This window comes from Colletes latitarsis, chromosome 6 (assembly GCF_051014445.1).
Source record: "Colletes latitarsis isolate SP2378_abdomen chromosome 6, iyColLati1, whole genome shotgun sequence".
In the NCBI taxonomy this organism is placed as follows: domain Eukaryota; kingdom Metazoa; phylum Arthropoda; class Insecta; order Hymenoptera; family Colletidae; genus Colletes; species Colletes latitarsis.
In genome coordinates, this window is record NC_135139.1 from 20,375,018 (window position 1) to 20,397,678 (window position 22,661).

Consider the following 22,661-nt stretch of genomic DNA (forward strand, 5'->3'; position numbering starts at 1 on the left):
CCAACACAGCGCACGGCATAAGTGAAAGTGATTCAGCAGCGCATGCCACCGCGCGCGGCCAGGTGCCCGACGGAGTAGTGGAGGTGCCACTGAGGGCCCCGTCTGGTGGGGAGGGTAACACGCGGTTCGGGAGGAGAGGGGAACGTCGGTAGAGGAGGGCGGGGGAGGTCGGGAGGTATTGCCGCGGTCGAAGGGATTCGGGGAGGAGGGGAGAAGGAGGTTGCGCGCCCGATGGCGGGGATGACCTACTTACGGAACCAGGTCTATGTCGGCGGGAGAAGTATTGTCCTCGCACGGCTCCCGCGCCGGTCTGCTGCCGTTGCCGCCGCCGTTTTGTCGACCGTATTTGTCGTCGGTGCTGCCGGCGGATACCCAGACGCACGTGTACACGAGCCCGCACGGGATTCGACTCTAATCGACTTCGATAGCGCAAGAATTCGTCGCGGTAAACTCTACTTGGACCCGTAAAGGAATTGAATGCGATGCGAAACCAACGCGCTCGATATACGTTGCCTCTTATCGATATAGAAATATCATTAGGACTTTCGAACCAACGGATACAAGTTTCCTGGCGGATCGCGAGGTATCGTTGATTTAGATGCGACTTCGTAACATGCGTTGGTTGTTTTTGCTTTATTGCGCGCCTAGCGCGAGGATGATCGAGCGCGGACGGTAGAGCTGGCGAACAACTCTTGCTTTCAAAGAGCACAGGGGAGCCAAACACAGAGTCACGGTAAGCGGGCACAGGGCAGGCGCACAGGCCACATACAGGCCGTGGCTGGGTCAACAGTAACGCCGTTGGCACTCCCCGACAGTGCCAGTGCTTCTCTGTGTGTACGTCGCAGTAGATGTACGACGCGAGGCGGTGGGGAGACCCACTGACCCAGTTCGCTGAGAACATGACGCAGCCGCGACTCACTCCCTCTCATTATGTCTTTCTCTCTCCCTCCTTCCCTCTTGCCCTCTCGACCCTCTTGCCATCCACCTTGTGCATCCCACCCTCCCAGCTTACTCTCCGTCTCTCTCGCAGACCCTGTCCTTACCTCACTACATGTTCCGCCACCCTAAACGTGTACGTACCTTTTTCTTCTTTCTTTTGCTTCCCTTCTTCTTCTTCTTTCTCTCTGTTCCTCTTTCCTGTCTTACCCTTGCTCCCTCTTTTTCTGCCAGTACCTCGTACGTATCGTCTTTGCTCTCTCTCTCTCTCTCACTCACTTTTTCTTTCTCTCTGTCTCTCCTGCTTACAGCGCAACGATATTTCTTTCTCTAACACTACCTCTCTCGACGCTCGTCCCTCTTTCCCCGCGCCATGCTTATTCACTTCGAACGTAATTGTCGCGCTCTTTTCCGTCCAAGTAACCGTGCGCGCCTGCCGTAATAGCGTACATACATTTACTGTACGCGACGTACCTATATGTTAGAGCGCACACGCGTGCACGTACGCGCGCACCGTGTCATCGATGAATGCACGCGGCAACTATTGCAACCGTGTTGTCATCGTCGTTGTCGTCGTATCCAGTGTACCAGGTTTGGAGGTTAGGTGCATAGCATACGAAACGCTCCACCGACGATCTTCGAAATTTCTCCGATCGTCGGGAAAACATACGTACCTATAACTTGTCTCATGTTCGAATCTCAATCGAAGACATACCCGTCGAGTTTCTTTTTCCATTACAATTTACTCGAACGCCAAATCCAATATTCGTAACAATTTCAACGAAGCCAAGCATTTTGTTCTCGAAAGCTACGTATGTAACCTAACGTTCGTCGTGCTTATTTTCGTAACTTCGTCGAAATTCACGAATCCTATTTAGATTAATTTTCTTTTTTTTTTTTTAACTGCTTATCGAACGTGACAATGTTTTGAACGTCGAAAGGATCCCTTGGATTTTCGATTCGAACATAATGTTACGCACTTTATCAAACTTACGTAAGAATTTAAAAATATACTCGCATTAAACAGTAAAAGCAAATAAGAGGCGCGATATGTAGCTGCGTTCAGATTAAGCGTTGCTCGAAGAAACAAGGAAAATTAAAAGGTAATGGAAAGTGTAGCGGAGATAGCAAGATGCGATTATAGTTTGTTAATTAAGAAGCACAGCGAGAAAGCCTGTTCGTTTAAATAATCCCGTTCCCGTTCGGGACAGCCAAACGGACCGAGTAAAATCGGAAGCAACGCCCACCTGGCTTTCCCTTTAAAGTTCTCCTCTACTTTCGGGTCCTCTGCGGTTTACGCAACAAGTGGGCCGAACCTATTTAACGATGACCCCCTAAAATAAATACTACGGCCACGGTGCGAATTATCGTCGAAAAGCACAGGATCGATCGAACTTCCTGTTGTTCATTGTGCGCCACATTGTGCGGCCCGAAACGCGGGTGCACGCGTTTTGTTCCTTCGTTGTAGGCACGACCGCGCCAATACACGCGATTCTATTTCCATCGGAGCATTGAGAAAGAATAAAGAGCCTGTGTTCCATTGCGCGTCAGGTTAAATCACGATCGCCGTGACGATGGAGCTAATAAAAAAAAAAAAGAAAAGAAAAGAAGCTACGAAGAGTGGGGCCTTAGGAAGATCGAACGAAAGGGAAAAGGGCCACGCGCTTGGAACAGCCGAAAGGGCGGAAGAACCGATGAAAGAAAGTGAAAGCTATGACCCAGAAACTCTGGAAATGTAAATGGCGCGCGCACCAACACGTTCGGGAATTATAAATCATTATACAAGGGTTCTACACGGTTTCGACACTCGATAAACTCGGCGATTTCGTTAGATCCGAGCGTCCCGCAATTCGAAAGGGAAAAATTACGAAAAAATAAAAAAGAAAAAAAGTAGACTTGGATGAAATCGTCGTACGTGGCGTGCATATTGGAAGATCGCGCTGTACATTTTCTCGTTTCCTGTTCTGGTCCTATTACGAACGCGGGAAATAAAAAAAAAAAAAAAAAGAAAACAGAACGGCGAATCCTTTACCGAAATTACGCCACACCATTATCGGCATTACGCTATTTCTGGGTCAATTAGCATCGCGTTGATCCTTTAAGCGTTCGTAGGCGAGTAGGTAGTACGCGGACACACGCGGAATTGCGGCTATCGGAAGTAATTTACCTCTTGATAGAGACGACGGGGCTTCGCATGGAATTCTTTCTGTTTACGTTGCGTCGCGCGTTTCTGTTCTTTCCGCGTGTGTTCGCGAAGGTGCGGAAAAGACGCTTCTAATCTTCGACCGTGCTAAGTCAAACGACAATTAAACATGTCGAGGTATGTTTTTCAAACACTGTCCCACTTTAACGCAAGGTAATACGCGACTGATGATACATACTATAAGGCAATCAAATTCACGCGCTGTTCGAGCGGAATAGAAATATATTTTTTTCAGCATTTCTTGCACACTGTATTTTTCGTAAGGGGCTAATTTTTTAGATAAATATTCAGCAGCATGTCGAAGCCTGTAGGATACTATAAACGTGTTCAGGCAAGAAACGAAAGCGATCTCTCGCAGATCGAAGAGTATCGAGTTGAAGATGGAATGTTAATATGCATATTAAGGTCAACCTATTTCTCGTGAAAAAAAAAAAGAAAAAGAAGCGCGTACGCCGTCTTCTAACGCGCGATTACTATCTCGGTATTAGCTATGCAGGTATGGTATCTATAACTCGTAATATTCGACGCAAAGAATATGAGCCTGGCGCGATCTCGCTCCCTCTTCTTCTTTTTCCTCTCTCTCTTACACCGAACAACGTGTCTCGGTGTGTGAAGTGTGCCAAGGACCGCCCCACTCCGCAATCCCATTTTCGAAACTAAAAGTAAAATCTAACTCATTGTGCTGTTATACACAGAGACTGTTAACGTAATATATATTTTTGTCGTACCACCCGAGAAACTGTCGAATTCATTTAGGGCGACGTGAACGCAATAACGATCGTAGGGACCTTCGAAAGTGTTCGTCGCGGGAAGAAATTTCGATATTACATTCCCCGGGGATTCGACGACGAACGTTACCGCAGAGGGTCGCGTAAAAATTCGAATTCGACGTATATTATTTTTTTTTTTCAATACCCATCGATCGAATCGCGGATCGAGACGGACCGAAAGCGGTTCGGTTTTTGTTTCCCCGATGATCCCAGGTACTTTTCTTGGTCTCGCGACGAGGATTGCGCAAATCGTTCGCCCGGAGAAAGAGAAAAATTCGAATGGAAGAACCAGAGGGAACGACAGACCGAAACAGAGAGAGAAGGGGAGATTGTTTCATCCACGAAATGCGAACTGGCGTTTTGCAGGCCAGTTCGCACGTCCTTGACACACTTACCCACATGGGATATCGCGAGACCACGTGTAACTGTGTGGATGCATTAACGTGCATGCGCGTGTACCAACACGCACGCAACGACGTGTGTGTAAACGTATACGGGACGCGGGGTCGCGCGTGTGCGTGCGCGCGCGGTTGTGTTCGCGTTACGACGCATAACGTATACGCGCGCGCAATCGTCACACGAACGACAAAGTGCGAGGTCTGCGCGTGCGCGCGTTCGAGCGTGCGGAGATCCATCGGTTCTACGGCAAGGGACGCGCGCGTAGACCAGTTTCTGTGTGCAAGCGCAAAGATGTACCCCCTCGCGTGACCGCGCGCGTCCGTGTTCGTGTTCGTGTGCGTTGGCCATGCATGTACCCCAGACGACCCTCTCGGCGCTCGTCGTCTCCCATTTTTATTACTTTGCAACTGGGACACACGGTCGGAACTCGAAATGGACCTTAAGCCGCGAACGAGCGATGAAAACGCCGGGAAACGGCGCGGAAAATCACCAAAAAAACCTAGATATGACTTTCTTTCAGGAGATGAACGACTGCCGAAGGATTCTCGTCCGGTAATATCGTTCCTCGATTGGTATATTGGTGGAGGAGGAACACGATTGCGCCTATCTGGGAAAGCAGGAAAATTGCAGGGACGACCTGACCCCTCCGCTACCTGACCGAGACTCCTTTTCCCTATGTTTACACGTCACGGTTTATATCCCCTTTAAGAGTCGAGAGGCGTCCGCTTTCACGCCGGGGGTCCCTGTCCATAAATTAAGGACGGGTGTAAATATTTGGAAACGCTGTGCAGAATTATTGCGTGCAATTCGCAACGGGAGTTCCCGGTGACCCAGTGCCCCGATGACAATCGGGGCCCGCCAAGGGGTGGTTGCATTTTCTCTTTTACGGGGGGCCATCCGTAAAACTCTACCCCCGTGAAGATACTGGAAAGGTAGCGCTGAAATTTCTGTCCCCCCACCACGAAAATCGAGCTCATCCGTGAAGAACGACCGAGGAGAAAAACGGTTACTGTAGGAAAGGGCTTCCCATGGACGGTCGACGTTGGCCATTTATTTTCGCAGGATTGCCCGCCGCGTCGAATCGCCAGAATTTTAACGCTCGGGCAGAAAAAGACCTGTCCACCGTGCCGCGGAATCCCAAAAAGACGAACGTACATACAAAGGGTTTTCAAATTTGCATGACAATCGGTAGAGAAGAGTTTCCAGGGCCGCTGATTATAAATCTGATATAAAAATTCCGATATTAACAATAAGGGATTCGATACGGTCTCGACTCGTATACTAAAAATTTAACGATTCGAATGAAATTTAGTATACGAGTTCACGTTTCTTAGATATATGACCAGGTGCAGGGAGGGGATGGGGGGATTTCGCGAGACAGAGACTTCGTTATTCCAAGCGTCGAAGTCCGAACCGTGGACGCTAATGAAACAATTCAATTACGATTCCGCATAATTGGCCTTTTAATATAATGCTTCTATATACATATTTTTTTTTTTTTTATACAGATAAATGTTGACGCGTTTGAACGTTTCCTCTTTGCAATGGTGTAAGTTTTTATCAAATCGTGCGCGATAAGTAAATATCTTGCTCGTTGTTACTTTTAAAATAGTCTCGAAGTTATCGCGAAAACAGTTTGCGGATGACGACGATAGATTAGAATTATTATTACTGTTATTTTTGTTTCCACTATTATTGTGGTGAGTGCTATTCGTTAATTGCTTGATAAAATCGACGAATTCCTTTTCTTTCCTAAATCCAACGGATAATGAATTTTTAATTAGAATATTTTCCGTGCGTCGTGAAATCAAATTCTCGATCCGACATCGCGGGGAAATTGATTAATTAACCAGCGACACCGTAGAGCCTCGATTACTGCAGGGAATCGGGGCGAAAAATTCTTGCAGTAATCGAGGCAACCATCCCCACTGCTACGCTCAACCTCACTCCTTAGCGACCATCCCCTCCACTTGTTCAACGCCGTGCAGAGAACTAGATTTCGTTGCAATTATCGAGGTTCTATTATACCGACTTGGAATTTTTATTTAAATCTCAATTAACCGCGAATACCATCGATAGGAAAACAAATAACGAATTCTATGATTTGAACGATGACGCGAGTCGATTCAGCCGCTTTCTTTTTGCTCGATTAACGGCGATTCGCGACATTTGCACGCGAGAACATTACAGAGAGACAGGGGTTGTCACAACGCGACGACGCTTCATGAAATGTGAAAGTTCGCGCTCACGCGATAAAGGTATTCATTGCCGTTTATTATGCTCCGTAACAAGCGAATCATATTTATGTATTTAGTCCATGCAAGTTTGGTGTGTGTTACATGTACGCAATTTATGTATCTGTTCGCTGCATCGGGCATTGATTGTGCACCTTGAGGTGCAACCCAGCCTGTTCTTTTTTTATCAACGATCACGATTAAGAAAAGCCAAGGACAGCGTCGACCTTGACCGAAAAATCGCGCGGTATGATTAAAAATTTGCGATCCACGCGGAACGAGCCCGCCATTACGGGGACGGGGCGTACGACGAAAGTAAAGCCATCAATCGCGGCGCGAAACTAACGACGAACACGTTTCAGGCCTGCTGCGCCACGGAGAAAAGCCCGTGGTCGCGACCTCCCGCAGGAGCAGCGGCTCGAACAGGATAACGCTCAAGGTTGAAATGCGAATCGGGTACGCGAGACCGGGTCTTCGAAAGGTAAGGCCAATAATAATGATCGGCGACCGTAATGACCGGCAATTTCCCGGAGAAATAATTCTGTCCAAGCCAGACGGATCGAGGCGAGCTAGACGCGCGAGCAACGCATATATTTCTGTCTGTGGAATTTCGCGTATCCGCGCGGTGATCTCTAATCTCCGCGCGCGTCAAATTTTTCACCGATAATTCCAATTACTGGGACGCGCGCACGGCGAGAAATTACACGCTGCGATTTAATTAACGCGACACGACCCGCGAAAAAGCCAATTCGAAATAAACGTTTACGTTCGGCGGCCTCGTTTCCCGGCCAAGTCCGTCTCGATGATACGAAAACGTTTCGCGTTCTTGGAATCTCTATCAAACGGATCTCTGTATATCGCGATTCTTATTCGCGGAGATGCATTAAAGGAGCTTCCGCCGGGGATATTGAAACAGCGATGACGTGATAGAAAGTACGCTGAAAAGACTTGATTAGTTTGCAAATTGATACGCGTATATGCGAAGAAGAAGAAGATTCGAAGAAGAATGAGGAAGATTCAAGATTATTCAAGAAATGTCTTTAAATCCAATATCAAACGCGCAACGGTGTATTGATTGCTATCGATAGGAATTTACCCATTAACTTTACCTTGATATCGTACAAGAGAACCTTTTTCTTGAGAAACAGTGTCCTCCACTTTCAAAGACACTTGGTCTATATAATTTTGCGACAAATATAGTATCGGTAAAATTAAAACGTACAAAACTGGCAACGCTGTCGTTGCGAAGCTATTAGCTTATGGAACAATAGACCATGGATAAACAATGTCCAGTTGCAAACAATTGGTATCTGCAAAGCAATGAAGTGAAGCGCGCACGAGAGCCGAATCGCTATGCAATAGCGTGACTTAAACTGGGAAAATGCGCTCGCGAGATTTCTAATTCGATACGGTCATTAAGAATATCCGAACGATTTGTTTGTCGTACAATTAGTAGACTCGAGGAAAGGAACGAGCGGTGTATCCGATGCGCGAAAGAATTCTCCGTAATCTATTATACGCGAAGAAAAAAATCATGTCGCGTTTAAATGAGTACTCCAGCATGCAGCGACCCGCGTACACGTCAGAATTTAAAAATGGGTGCGTCGGGAGAATTAAATGACGCAAGTTCTACTGCTATAGCTGTCTGTGAAATTAAGGAAATCCGAGGAACGTGCAGCCTCCCCTTTGGACGCCCGAGCGCGTCCGTTCGTGCGATAAAGTGCTTTGCTTTTAATAATTGCGGTGTAAAAACCGCCCGGGGATCGGGGTACGAGATGGTCTTTGCGAGTGGTTCGCAAAATGGTCGATGCGTCGTCTGGTGCGTGTTCGACGCGGGATCGCTGGCTGAACTCGTGGTTCGCGGATGCATCTGGCTACGAGCGTCGGCGTACGCATGCGCGGTGGCAGGCGCGCGTAAACGCATCCGCACGTGCCGGTTCCGTGGCGCGCCGGCCGCGCACGGCTAGATGCGCCTCGTGTTTGCACCTTGCGCTAGTATTTATATCGCGTGTAAGACGGTGCATTAGATGCAATAGTAATCTCAAGCGAGTCGGTTCAAGAGCCGAGCGAACGAACGCCGGCACACGATGAATGGGCGAAAGTTCTTTCCTCCTCTTTCCTCTATCGGGGGGATGCCCCGCCGCTCTTACGCTCCTCGTGGGCTGCTCTTTGTCCCACCGTTAGCCAGGCCTCCGCTCGTCACGCGCGAAAAGTGGCTCATCCGCTTTTACTTTCCACGACAGCTTTCGTTGGCAATGGTACTAGTTACGGCTGTTACGTTAAGCGGTTACGCGAGAGAGAGACACGTAAACGTTTCTCGTCGAGTTAACTCGTCCGCGGGCAGAAGTAAGCCAACTCTCTCCTCCTCACGCTCTCCCTCTTTGTTCCTACTTCTGAACCCGACGTCTGACGCTCTCGCTTTCGTTCGACGTGATACGTAACGCCGCCGCGCCGAGCAACTTCTCTCTTCCTCGCGGTCGCGATCTCTGTTCTTCCTTTTTCTTTTTTTCTCGCCCCTCCCGCTCTTGAAATTCATTTCGTCCGCGAACGAAATCGGTCCTCTCGTTTCTTTCGTTGCGTGGCCAACGAGAAATACCCGCTCTCGCCTAGCGTTTTTTCGGCAAGTCATCGAATAAATAAATAAAATATACAATCTAGTCAACGCGATGGAGTAGACCCTCGATTATTGCACGAACGTTCAGACCCGATTTCCTTCAATAATCGAGGTTGTACAGTTTCTATTGGCAAACGGATTCCTTCGAAGTGTCGATGCGTGAGCAACTATACGGACAAGCAACAATATGATTCATAGGAGAGATAAAAGCAAATTTATCGACGACGAATACACGGGCGGTAATGTTAATTATAATGGCGAACCACTGGGAAAGAAAACGGCCCACGGTCGCCGTGTACCGGCTTAATAATGACCGTACTTAAAACTGATACAAATAAATACATTCGTTATCGAATCCGCTATCGCGACCAGCTATCGACAGATATACGGTTACACGTATGTTCGACTCGATGTTAGAATCGTCGAATTTTATAGCCGATCTCGACGGATTACTATTTATTTACGAGAACAAAAAAAAAAAACGTAAAAATCGATATTTCGAAACCTGTTACGCTCGAGTAAAATTTCCATCATTCACGCTGAACAACTCTCGCGAAAAACGAGCCCAGTGAGGGTGGGGGGGGGGGGGGCAGTAATTTTTCCACGGAGGTCAAGTTGAAGAGTTCGAACCGTCGAGGACGCGCGCGTCGTGGCCAGAGCGCGAGGGTTCAACCGTGTCGTTGTTGCTCGATTATTTTTAGCACGGTTAGGGCGGCATTTTTACCCCGTCTTATTATTAACGATGTCGTGATTAGGGAATCGGGTGAAGGATAACGACGGGATCGAACGTTGCAACGATCCGTCGGGTACGCTGGATCCACAACACCTGGTGCGACGAAGAAAGCTGTCGCCATAAGGTGAACCGATCGGACAAGGACGACGGAGGAAGAGCAACGACGCCTTGAATCTTTCGCCGGGCATAATTGTACGTTTAATAAGCGCTTTATCAGAGGCGATAATACGTACGATAACGGTATGTAGGTCAGTTTGATACGAGTGACCTGATTCCTGGAGCTGGCACCGCGTTACCAACGCGCGTAGATCCGCATGCGTGCCGCCAGCGTACTACAATTTTATATGTGTACTTGCAGAGCATAATTCCAACCTCATCGTAACCCACGTGTACGTCCACACCCACACAAGTTTAATACCACGACGCAGACACGCGCGTTACAGCGCGTGTCCTGTCGAGAAAACCCGCCGACGAAGAAGGCATCGTGGCCGATCTGCGTGTCGGAACACGCACGCGGCTACTTTCAACCGAGCATTCTCACGACGCAGCTTTGAACTTCTTAGAAACCGAGATGGCTGTTTTCGCGCGACTGGAATTTTATTCCCAGTAATTATCGAGAGGCATTGCAACTGGCAATTTTTTCCCCGTCGAACGTATCCGATCGTAGAAATCGATTCGGTGCCCTTAAAAAATAAATTGACCACGCACGGTGGCGGCCATTTTGATTTCTAAACTTGCAAAAATGTGTAAAGTATATTATTGTAGAATTTTCAAGCAAACTCGGACAGGATTCTCAACGTTGACTCGACTAATATTTAAGTTAAATTAACGATTAATATTACTATTTTTTTTTAGGGAAAAGAGGGAATTTCTCTCACATGGTGAACATCACTGCCACGAGGGAAGGATCCATCATTGTCCTCCTTCGATTTTAACTTGATTTCCCAGGGTGGTAGACTACAGGTCCCCTATTGCTATACGTGGAACGTTAAGTGTGGACATTTGATAATTTTAGAAATATACGTAATTGAAGTTACGGACAATGTAACTCGCGATACATATATTGGGAACGTCAATCTATTTCACTTAAGTTGCTGTGACACAAATAGTATAAGCACCGAGAGTACGTGTGTGCGATTATCGAGTATATCTAATGTTAGGTTAAAAAACCTCTGGCTGTACTTCGCCCGTGTGCAAATTATTTTTATGTAACAATACACGTATACTGTTTCTATATATACAGGGTGTTCGGCCAACCCTGGGAAAAATTTTAATAAGGGATTCTAGAGGCCAAAATAAAACGAAAATCAAGAATACCAATTTGTTGATGGAGGCTTCGTTATGAAGTTATTAACGTTTAAAGTTCCGACCTTACTGAATTTTTTTCTCGAAAATGCGCAGGATTTCGGGGGTGTGTCTAATCACCAAAAATTATTGTAATTGACCCCCGCAACTAAAAATAATTTTTCCAAGACGAACCGAAAGTCTTTTTTTTCACCCAAAATATTCAGCACATATTCGAATTTTTTTCTCGAAACTGAGTAGGATTTCGGGGGTATGTCTGTTGACCAAAAATGATTGCAATTGACCCCCACAACCGAAAATAATTTTTCCAAAACGATTCAGAAATTTTTTTTTTCCGTCGAAAAATTTCACACCTTCTTGAATTTTTTTCTAGAAAGTGGGTAGGATTTCGGGGGTATGTGTAATAACCAAAAATGATTGTAATTGACCCCCGCAACCGAAAATAATTTTTCCAAAACGATTCAGAAATTTTTTTTTTCCGTCGAAAAATTTCACACCTTCTCGAATTTTTTTCTCGAAAGTGAGTAGGATTTCAAAGGTATGTCTATTCACCAAAAATGATTGCAATTGATCCCCACAACCGAAAATAATTTTTCCAGAACGATTTGAAATTTTTGAATTTAATTGTTAATAACTTTTTAACAAAGCCTCCAGCAACAAATTGGTATTCTTGATTTTCGTCTTATTTTGGCCTCTAGAATCCCCTATTAAAATGTTTCCCAGGGGTGGCCAAACACCCTGTTTAATAAACACGTTTGATAATAATAATTCAAGTATACTTATGTAGGATGTGCATTGTAAAACTTAGTACAGAATGTAGCAGAAAGTTTTAGATCTAAGATGATATATTCATTAGGGGAATGAGTCATCAGATTTGTAAGCCGCCATTCATTTTCCTAATGAAAACCTCAAAGTGGTACGGTAATAAAGGCGTCAGTATATTTAATTTAATTAAACGGCTAAGCACATATTGTGTAATCCCTTAAATATATTCCATAATTTATAGAAGCTTGACTCCCAGGCGATTAAGTTTAAAATATAAATTTCCGATGTGTATTATGCAACGCATCTTCGTACTGTATATTTTACGTGATAAATAATTTAAAGAAATATTCGAGGTCACGGGCTTGAATTCCGTTCATTCAATATTTTTGTTTGTTAATTGGTTTCATTTACAAGTATAACTTAGACACGTCTCATGCCAAACGGTTGTTACTCGTGCATCGAAAGCATCAAAACGTTTGATGTAATGTACCGTTTTTCTCATGCAAAAAAAAAAAATATTTTACATAAAGATATTTTTTATATCTCTAACCAATTATTTTTTCTCAAACTCTGGTACAGTTTTAGTAAAAAAAAAATTATTTTACCATTATTTTAAAATTGTGCGTACAAGTAGTTTCGTTACAATCATTTTTACGTTTCTTTGCAAAGTTTTGGATACATCTTTATTCCTCTTAAGTGAATCGTTACTCCAAATACGCTTCCTCTACGACGAAAACAAAGGTAACTCAGTATATTCGACGTATATTTCCACCGAACATCGAATAAAATCGTTTCAGAAGCTAATCCGCTAATTGTTTTAAGCAGCGTATATAAATTCGCGACAAGGCTCGATCGTACAAAATGCACGCCGAGGCGACAGTTCGCTCGACAGACGTATGGGCGGAACGGAAATTTAAAAACGCGTCAACTTGAATGCGGTTCGACGAAATTTAAATATTATCTCACGTCCCATATATTGAACACCTCATTAGAATATTCGCCGATATATTATACACACATACCTTCGCGTTACTCTCATTTTATATTCATACCGCGCGTTAAGACGTCGTAAGTTACTGCTGCAATTACACAGCACGTCACACACGGTCGGGTCATTATCCACGATATTATGGTAATCAATCATTACGAAAGCAATTTGAAAATTCGCGTACGTACGAAAGTATAAACAGGCTTCGGGAGCTCTAACGTTCGCGCGTGCACCGTTGTCCAGTCCAGCTGATAAGGGAACAATTACGCGTACGAATCGTCGTTGTCGTATTTCCGGGTACGGAGGGGAGGGGGGCGAGTATCGGTGAAAATTAAACGCCTACACTGGTCTAGAAATATAAAAAGACCATACGTTGTTTATATCAAAAATTTTAATGGAAGATTCTAGAGGCTATAATAAGACGAAAATCAAGAATATCAATTTCTTGACTGAGCCCTCGTTAAAAAGTTATTAACAATTAAATTCAAAAATTTCAAATCGTTCTGGAAAAATTATTTTCGGTTGCAGGAGTCAATTACAATCATTTTTGGTCGTTACATATACCCCCGAAATCCTACGCACTTTCGAGAAAAAAATTCATTACCGAAAATCTAATTAGGCGCCTAAATTTTTCGACGGGAAAAAAAAATTTCAAATCGTTCTGAAAAAAATATTGTTAGCTGTGGGGGTCAATTGCAATCATTTTTGGTGAATAGACATACCCACGAAATCCTAGTCACTTTCTAGAAAAAAATTCGGGAAGGTGTGAAATTTTTTGGCGAAATTAAAATATTTCAAATCGTTCTGAAAAAAATATTGTTAGCTGTGGGGGTCAATTGCAATCATTTTTGGTGAATAGACATACCCCCAAAATCCTAGCCGCTTTCTAGAAAAAAATTCGAGAAGGTGTGAAATTTTACGATGGAAAAAAAAAATTTCAAATCGTTCTGGAAAAAATATTGTTAGCTGTGGGGGTCAATTACAATCATTTTTGGTCATTACATATATCCCTGAAATCCTACGCACTTTCTAGAAAAAAATTCGGGATGTGAAATTTTTTGACGAAATTAAAATATTTCAAATCGTTCTGAAAAAAATATTGTTAGCTGTGGGGGTCAATTGCAATCATTTTTGGTGAATGGACATACCCCCGAAATCCTAGCCGCTTTCTAGAAAAAAATTCGAGAAGGTGTGAAATTTTACAATGGGGAAAAAAAATTTCAAATCGTTCTGGAAAAATTATTTTCGGTTTCAGGAGTTAATTACAATCATTTTTGGTGATTAGACACATCTTCGAAATATCTTTTTAACGAAGCTTCCATGAGCAAATTGATATTCTTGATTTTCGTCTTATTTTGGTCTCTAGAATCCCACATTAAAATATTTCCCAGGTATGGCGAAACACCCTGTATGTATATTGTAGTAAATATTACTTTCAGGAAAAAAGAAAAATTAAAAATAATGAATGGATACGTGGAACGACGATTCGTTTATAGTTAATACATATTTATCTCTATCTTCTGAGTTCTGTTCGAAGTTTTTTTACCAGCGTGACACGCGTGCGACGCTTTCGTCATGCACCGAGACACAAAGTGCAGCTCGCCAACCAGAATTAATTCGCTTGACCCATTTACCCGATGCACTTGGACCACCTTGTACTACCGGTATCGATGTGTGTTAAAAGTGTGGCCACGAGTACAGTGACGCGTGCGCGAACATCTTTTCGTTACGGTCTCGTACGACGGAACAACTGAAATTGAAACACCGGACGACTCCCGTCCCTTTGTGTGAAAATATTCAGTTGGCTCGCAATGAAATCTGCGACCACTATCAACAAAATAATATTTCGCAGAAATTCCAATCCCAAGTCGTTTGAAAATATCCAGAAACGAAATACAGAATACGCGTTTGCGTGTAAACAAAAGGGGCAGGGATCCTCGTTTTTGTTTTATACGTTTCGTTAAAATCTATTTAAAAAGTGTATTATTTTTTAAATTTCACACTGTCGATGTCCAGGATGTTTACTTTATCGGTTCAAACTTGGATCAAAGGTTACCGAGGTTAATAAGATTATAAAGATTCAAAATCAACGTGCAAAATGGTCGCTGTAGTTTTAAGTACGAGCAACGAACATATGTTCGTATAAATTGTATTTCGGATCAATGGATACCAATTTCTGCACTATCGTTTCATAAAGGGAATTGGTATCGCAACAGTTTCCAACCTTCCGCGCCAAATGCTTAGCAAATTAAAACCGAGCTCGTGTTACACGGGTCTCGAACGACCGCGATACGATGCGTGGGGAAAAAATCGAAGAAACAACACCGAAAAACGACGCGCCGCCGTGGGTTACGTAACGCCGGGGCTAGTCCCCCGGATTCCTCGGGGCAGCCAGTATAAAAAGCATCGCGGGCGAAACGTTTTTGGCTCGATCGGAGTCCCTGACAGGGGATAAAGGGGGAGGGGTAGGGGGGGGCGAGGGGGGGCAGGCACGGCGACGATCGAGCCTGAACTCCGCAAAAACGTTCCCCGGCGAGCGAAAGAGCCGCTGTCTGAGCAGTGTCTGCGTCGACGACACCCGGGTGCCCGGGAGATGCGGCAGAAACAGCGACGGATAAACGGAGAGGAAGTTGACAACCGGTGGCCGGCTTGCCCGCAACCCCAATGGCGCGGCCCGTGTGCGCGTGGAACGTTTAAGCGAATCAACAACGACGGAATAATAAGCGCAGCGGGGTAAGCGACGAGCATGCATAGAAATGCGTCCGAGCGAACGGCGGCTCGCCGCGTCCAGGAACGTCGAACAACGACGGCAAGAGCGGAGAGACAGATAAAGAGACAAGAACAGAGAGAGAGAGAGAGAGAGAGAGAGAGACAGGGAGGGAGCTCTAGCAGTGGCGCGCTTGTGCTCCCCGCAACGACGTCGCTCTCTCGGTTCTCTCATTGACCTAGTTACCCAGTACACTTGACCGCACTCCGCGTCCCTCCCTCGTCCCACACATGCCACATCCCTTCTTCCACACCGCCGCCCTGCCCCTACTCTCTACCCTTCCGAGTGGCGCGCCGCCTCTGCACACGGAGAACCAAGCTTCCCCCCTCCCCACCTCCGCCAACCCGCTAAACCCATCGCATCCCTCCGCGCCTCGTGGTCGTCGCCGTCGTCGTCGACGTCGTCGTCACCGACGCCGTCACCACCGGCGTTGTTCGACGCCCTGCACGAACACGGGGATCACCCTTGCCCTCCCCCTCCTCGGCCCCGTGCTTCTAGGAAACGACGACGACACTATTTCGCTGGCGGCGCTCGTGCGCTCCCTCTGGATTACATCGTTAACACTCTCCCTCCCTTCCCACCTTTCTTCGTCGTAGCCTCTTCCCCCCTCCCCCACCCCCTATACGGTTCTATATTTTTCTCAGCACCCTTCGGCGTCGTTACGACGTCCCTCTGCGTCGCGACGTTTTACGTCGCATAGACGTCCAATAATTTGCCACGACGCGCGAGCGCCACCCCTTCGCGTGGTAGAAATCCGAAACTCGATCTTATAAACTTTAGCACATATCTAGAGAAATTTGTCTCCCTCATAATCTCGCAGCACTCCAGACCTTGGAATTGAATTAAATACGACTAAATATTTCTAAAACGAGTCTCGGGCTGAAAAATATATAAAAATAATTTTCGTTTCGACCGGCGGAGGAACCGACGAACGAACGCGAGAAATGTTTCTGCGCGACATCCGGGAACGTGGACTACGATTCAGGAAATAAAAAGAAAAAAAGCTTCCGACACACGTGAATCCTGTCACGCTAGATCGTGCAACGAAAATAGAACGAATTTTACCTGTCTCGAAAGCCGTGATAAGTGTATAAAAAAAGGGGGATAAAGTGATGTCATTTCTGCAAGTAAAAATAAGCTTAACATCGTTGGATAGTCTATTGTTAAACACGGTAGAGTAGGTGTACTTGGTTTCGGAAAAGAGATAAACAATAATGAAAAAATCTAAACTTGCGTACAGCACAATTTCTAAGATTCTTTGCTACAATAACATCTCCAAATATAAAACGATACGCGATAGTTACGTGGACGGCTGCTGACACGCTCCGGGGTTACGAAACGCGACGATAATAAAAGAGAAGATACTTTATTCGCGAATATAGGCTCCGTTTATTCGTTTACGTCAATACTGGATACGTTAATGGTACGAACACAGTCGAGAACACACCATGCAATAAGTGTTATTTTTCTGCTGGGTTATGAAACGTTGGAGCGTCGCCAAAACGACAATGCATTTAAGGGTTAATGGATCCCGATGAATAAATTTACGAACGAAACGTAAACGGAAGCGAACGGACCCGGAGGTTTTTAGGGAACGATGCTCGCCCAACTGAGCGCCGGTTAACCCTGATTGCGAGCGGCGCTCGAACGGAACGAACGTAAATAAATGTTTTCGGTTGATCAGCGAGAGTGCAATCGAGAGAAAGAAAGGCCCGAGGAGACAATGCTCTTCACCGCGGGACCGGTTTCGTTCTCGTTGAAGAGCCGATCGCGTATTACGCGCTGGGAAACAGTTTTAAAAGCTCGGACCAGCAACTGTATGGTTACTAGACTGGAATTCCGCTCGTGCAGGGAACGCGGTCGGGTCTTACCGTCCAATTAATGCACGTCGAATGGTAAGAAGTGCATTACGCACTTGCACTCCCCATGGGAGTGCGTGAGCCCGCCACTGGAAGAAAAAACACGAATTATAATATTGCACGCGCAAAGGGGAGGGTGTCGGTGCGTTTCTTCGTACGCTAGGTGTTCGACATATATTTGTTTCTGTAATGGCGGACTCTACGGCCGGGAATAATTAACGAGCAAAACCGTGGCTCTCGATGAAATTTATCGTCGCTATTATAATATCCGTAACCGTGCTCGATTTAATAATTATTACGCACGGCGTCTGTTGATATACACAGGATGCGCCAGAACAATTTCCCACATTTCGATCCGGCATTGTTCGGCTTCCAGCAAACCGGAGGAGACCATATTGGACTCTTTCGATAGCAGTTTAGTATGCTTAAGGTATCCACGATTATAGGCCAGCAAATATCAACTTTATCGAATTCGATATTCCGAACTTTAATATCGCGTTAAAGTATTAAATGTCTCTTTAAACGATGAATTGTGGTCAAGAAATATCCTGTTAAGATAGGTCTGCGAATCAACCCTGATCGACGGAGATAAGAGGCGATAAGAACGGTTGTTTATTACGAAACAGTTTTATATCTCTGTTTTCTATAATAGGCCAGTATAGCAGGTAGAACTGTACATCGTGACGTATCGTGACTCCGTACACAATTGGTCTTCGTAAATAGAGGATATTTACGTTAAGTATGATTCGAGGATCAATTCTATGCTAACTGTGTAATAATGTAAATTTGGAATAAATTCGTACGTTGGACGTTTAATTATTTATTTACGTATTCGTAATTTTTTTTCTCCGTTTTCTTGCCACCCCCCCTTGGACGAGAGTTTAAATATTTTCTTCTGGCGCGATCTTAACATGTAAACATTTTGCTATATTTAAGCAAAAAGGTTGGTAAAGAAGTTCCGATCGCAGGAAGAGAATCCATCGATGATTCATTTCTCTGAACGTTTCCTAACAACGCGCGGGTAAACCAACAAAAGGCAGAAATCGCAAGATAGAGAGTTCGAACCGCGGAAAGTATCGACTCTCCGATATCGATCAGATAAGAACCACGATAGCCTCGCATCCTTGCAACGATATTTTCGTCATTATCCAAGATTACCGTCCACATCACGCGACTTCGAAAGTATTCCAACGCTAACCGTGAATTCGAAAGCAAACTTTTATCGTTCGTAGCACCGAAAACGTATAATCCGTTAGAAAAACGAATGTTGAATCGCGAGTTAAACCGAACAAAAATGTCCCCCGCTAACGTGCTTCTAATCATCACGCTGCAATTCGAACAGGTATCGGGGACATCTTTAACCCCTTAAGCGTAAACGTGTTGCAATTATTGACCTTTCATCGGAATAAACTATTACGTGTGCAACACCAAGCATAGTTTTCCTTATTTTCAATAGTTAACCGATGCTCGTTTGCATCCTGCTTTCGCTCGTGTTACCTTATTTGATCGCCGTAGGGGTTAAAAGTGGAAAAACCGACATGGCGTCGAGCGTGTTAACGGCTCGAATATAGTAGCTGGAAAACTGTTAACGAGATCGCGCGACTCGGTCAGAAGGCGACGCGAACGTATCCTTCTCGGCGGATACTCATCGTTCTACGTCAGCGCCTCTTTGCAGCAAGTTCTCGATCCTATCAGATCCGATTGATCGATCACCGATCGGGAGAGCAGGTAGCAGGCCGCAGACCGGCAGTGAGCAGTAGGCAGTACGCCGCGAGTAGTTAGCTGCTTGGCGTTGCACCGGTGCAGCCTTGAGCCTATTCCACGCACGAAAGCCCCCGCCGCACGCCTGGCTGCACGCTGCACTTCACGTTCAGACCCCAGACTGACTAAGCTGACTCGAAAAAACCGCGCCAACCGCGTCTATCCGCGACAGTATCGGGCTGACGATAAATTTAGTTTCGGCGCGTCCGCCGATTTTCTACCCCACGAGCCTCCCGCCATTTTGGAACGCGCCACTCGCGCGACCACCATCGAGAAAACGATATTTCTCCACTCGATTCGATCAGAGTTTGCACGTTCTTTGTTTTCCTACGTCGTTGCTTCGTACGAGTACATCTTCGAAAGATCGCGATTTTATTATAAATTCCGTCGGATTAACTTTTCTCTGGACGATGTGCTTCTGCGATTCTGCTTCTGCGCAGACAGCGACGCGCGTGCGCGACGTCGTTCGAAAGCGCGCGCGGGAACCGCGTATCGCTCGCCTCGCGTTTTTGGGCGGAAAAACCGTCGAAACGGGGGCGTGCAGGCATCGTTATTGGTGGATGGTCGATAAAGTTAGAGGCGAGAGATGGGCAGTGTAAACTTGCTCCCGATTTAGAGCCGAGCCCTTTTTACGCGAAGCCAAGTAGGCCATGCGCGAAGGATGACGACGACGAGCGTGGAAAAATATAACATTTTAGCGTCGCTGGGCATCGCTAGCATCGGGTCTTGCGTACGTCCAATCGGCGAATCAATATTAGAAAATCACGGTACGCGGCGGTTCTAAATGAAGATCGCGATCGCACTACGGAGACATTCGCGAGCAGTGACCGAAAATAGCTCCTAGAATCCACCTTGGATATAATTTTGTCATTATTCGGGGGGTGGGGGGTTTGGAACTTTATTGTCGAACGCGATCGATCTTTCAGGAAGGTGCACAAGGTTGACGAACTAGGCGATCTACGATCCAGATTCTATTTGATTCTTGACAAGAATTACGGTATAAGATCATTCGTAAATATTAGGAACAAAATTATCCAAGTAAAATCTAAATTAAACATTTGGGTTCATTGCGACCCAAATCTGAATTTCGTTACTTTACGATTCGGTACAAGATTGGTGGTCGGATTTTATTATATTTACATTTACGAGTTATTATAATTAGTTTGCGTGGGTCGAAATGGACCCAGATGTCCGCTGGACGAAGGCTCGAGCGTCTTAGGAGTTACGAGCAGCTGGCACAGGCTCGTTCGTGCGCGAATACCATGAATCCAAGATTTCTAAAACCTTGACAATTTTCCCGATAACGAGGCCCGCGCCACAGGATGTGTTACGACGCTGTTCTCGCGATCGTGCAAAAAGAAAAAAGAAAATGAAAAAAAAAAAAGTCGCGTCGTTTCGTGGTCGGCGCGTAAAGTGGACTGAACCGGCGCAACTCGGTCAGACGCGAGACAGGCGTGCACGAGCGCGCGTATTAAAGCAACCATGTCGACGAGGGGCGACGGATTTCGCAAAAATTAATCGCGGCCCATAAATTTATCGCGTTCCTATCGTGAGAATCTCGCCGCTCCTCGGGCGCGTACCTGTGGCTTGCGATGTAAAAGCGGAATCTAGGCCGATATAAATAGGCCGGCGCACCACGGAATAACAGGTAGCCTTAAACGCCGCATTACCGCCGCGGATATACAGGGTGCTCAGCCACCCCTGGCAAAAATTTTAATGCGGAGATTCTAGAGGCCAAAATAAGACGAAAATCAAGAACACCAATTTGTTGATCGAGGCTTCGGTAAAAAAGTTATTAACGTTTAAAGTTCCGCCTGTAGAACGGTAATCTGCAAACAGCTGCGTGCGCGCGATAGTAGTTCTCATCACAGACGAGGTATACAAGTAGACCTTACACCTTATGGACTTTCGTGGCCCAATCTGACTACCATATCGACTGGAAAATTTTTCGACGGAAAAAATTTTTTTCAAATCGTTCTACAAAAATTATTTTTAGCTAGGGAGATCAAACACAATAATTTTTGGTGAATAGACTTATCCCCGAAATCTTATTCATTTTCGAGAAAAAAATTCGAAAAGGTGTGAAATTTTCGACAAAATTAAAAAATTTCAAATCGTTCTGGAAAAATTATTTTCGTTTGCGGGGGTCAATTACAATAATTTTTGGTGAATAGACTTACCCCCGAAATCTTATTCATTTTCGAGAAAAAAATTCGAGAAGGTGTGAAATTTTTCGACAAAATTCAAAAATTTCAAATCGTTCTGGAAAAATTATTTTCGTTTGCGGGGGTCAATTACAATAATTTTTGGTGAATAGACTTACCCCCGAAATCTTATTTATTTTCGAGAAAAAAATTCGAAAAGGTGTGAAATTTTCGACAAAATTAAAAAATTTCAAATCGTTCTGGAAAAATTATTTTTGTTTGCGGGGGTCAATTACAATAATTTTTGGTGAATAGACTTACCCCCGAAATCTTATTCATTTTCGAGAAAAAAATTCGAAAAGGTGTGAAATTTTTCGACAAAATTAAAAAATTTCAAATCGTTCTGGAAAAATTATTTTCGTTTGCGGGGGTCAATTACAATAATTTTTGGTGAATAGACTTACCCCCGAAATCTTATTCATTTTCGAGAAAAAAATTCGAAAAGATGTGAAATTTTTCGACAAAATTCAAAAATTTCAAATCGTTCTGGAAAAATTATTTTCGTTTGCGGGGGTCAATTACAATAATTTTTGGTGAATAGACTTACCCCCGAAATCCTATTCATTTTCGAGAAAAAAATTCGAAAAGGTGTGAAATTTTTCGACAAAATTAAAAAATTTCAAATCGTTCTGGAAAAATTATTTTCGTTTGCGGGGGTCTATTACAATAATTTTTGGTAAATAGACATACCCTCGAAATCCTACGCGTTTTCGAGAAAAAAATTCGACTCTTTAAAAATAACACTCAGGAAGATTATCGAACTTATTTTGTTGTTTTATAATAATCTAAAGATTCACGTTTCGGACGAATATTTACGAACAGTGCAAGTGTTCAAAAGCAACATAAAAATCGATAGGGCGGAGGATCGTTGGGGTATATCAACAGGGGGTTGCAACTATCCTGTAAAAGTAGGTTAAATCGGAGGTGGACAAGTTGTGTCCTCCCTTGCAAAGGGAAACACAGGTGCTACGGTTTCCCGTACTTCGGAAACTCTGATCTGCGCTTAACTCAAAACCAAAGTCCGCTTTAACCCCTTAATGCTCATATTTTTCCAAGAATGATCAGTTTTCTGTATTGGACTTGTTTCTAAGCTACATGAAAATGTCGTTTTTGTTAATTACAA

General features: G+C 44.8%; 1 protein-coding gene across 2 annotated transcripts in view; it reads right to left on the reverse strand.

Moving 5' to 3' along the window:
- The window catches only part of LOC143342532 (uncharacterized), a 65,921-nt gene that overhangs the window by 2,408 nt on the left and 40,852 nt on the right, over positions 1–22,661 (reverse strand). The window contains exon 2 of one of the 2 annotated variants that reach the window (XM_076766512.1): positions 17,586–17,662. The exons of the other annotated variant lie outside the window; for it this stretch is intronic. Within the exon in view, the coding sequence (XP_076622627.1) occupies positions 17,622–17,662 (41 nt within the window). The 3' untranslated portion in view covers positions 17,586–17,621. The remainder of the gene's footprint in view (positions 1–17,585; positions 17,663–22,661) is intronic. 2 annotated transcript variants of the gene reach the window in all.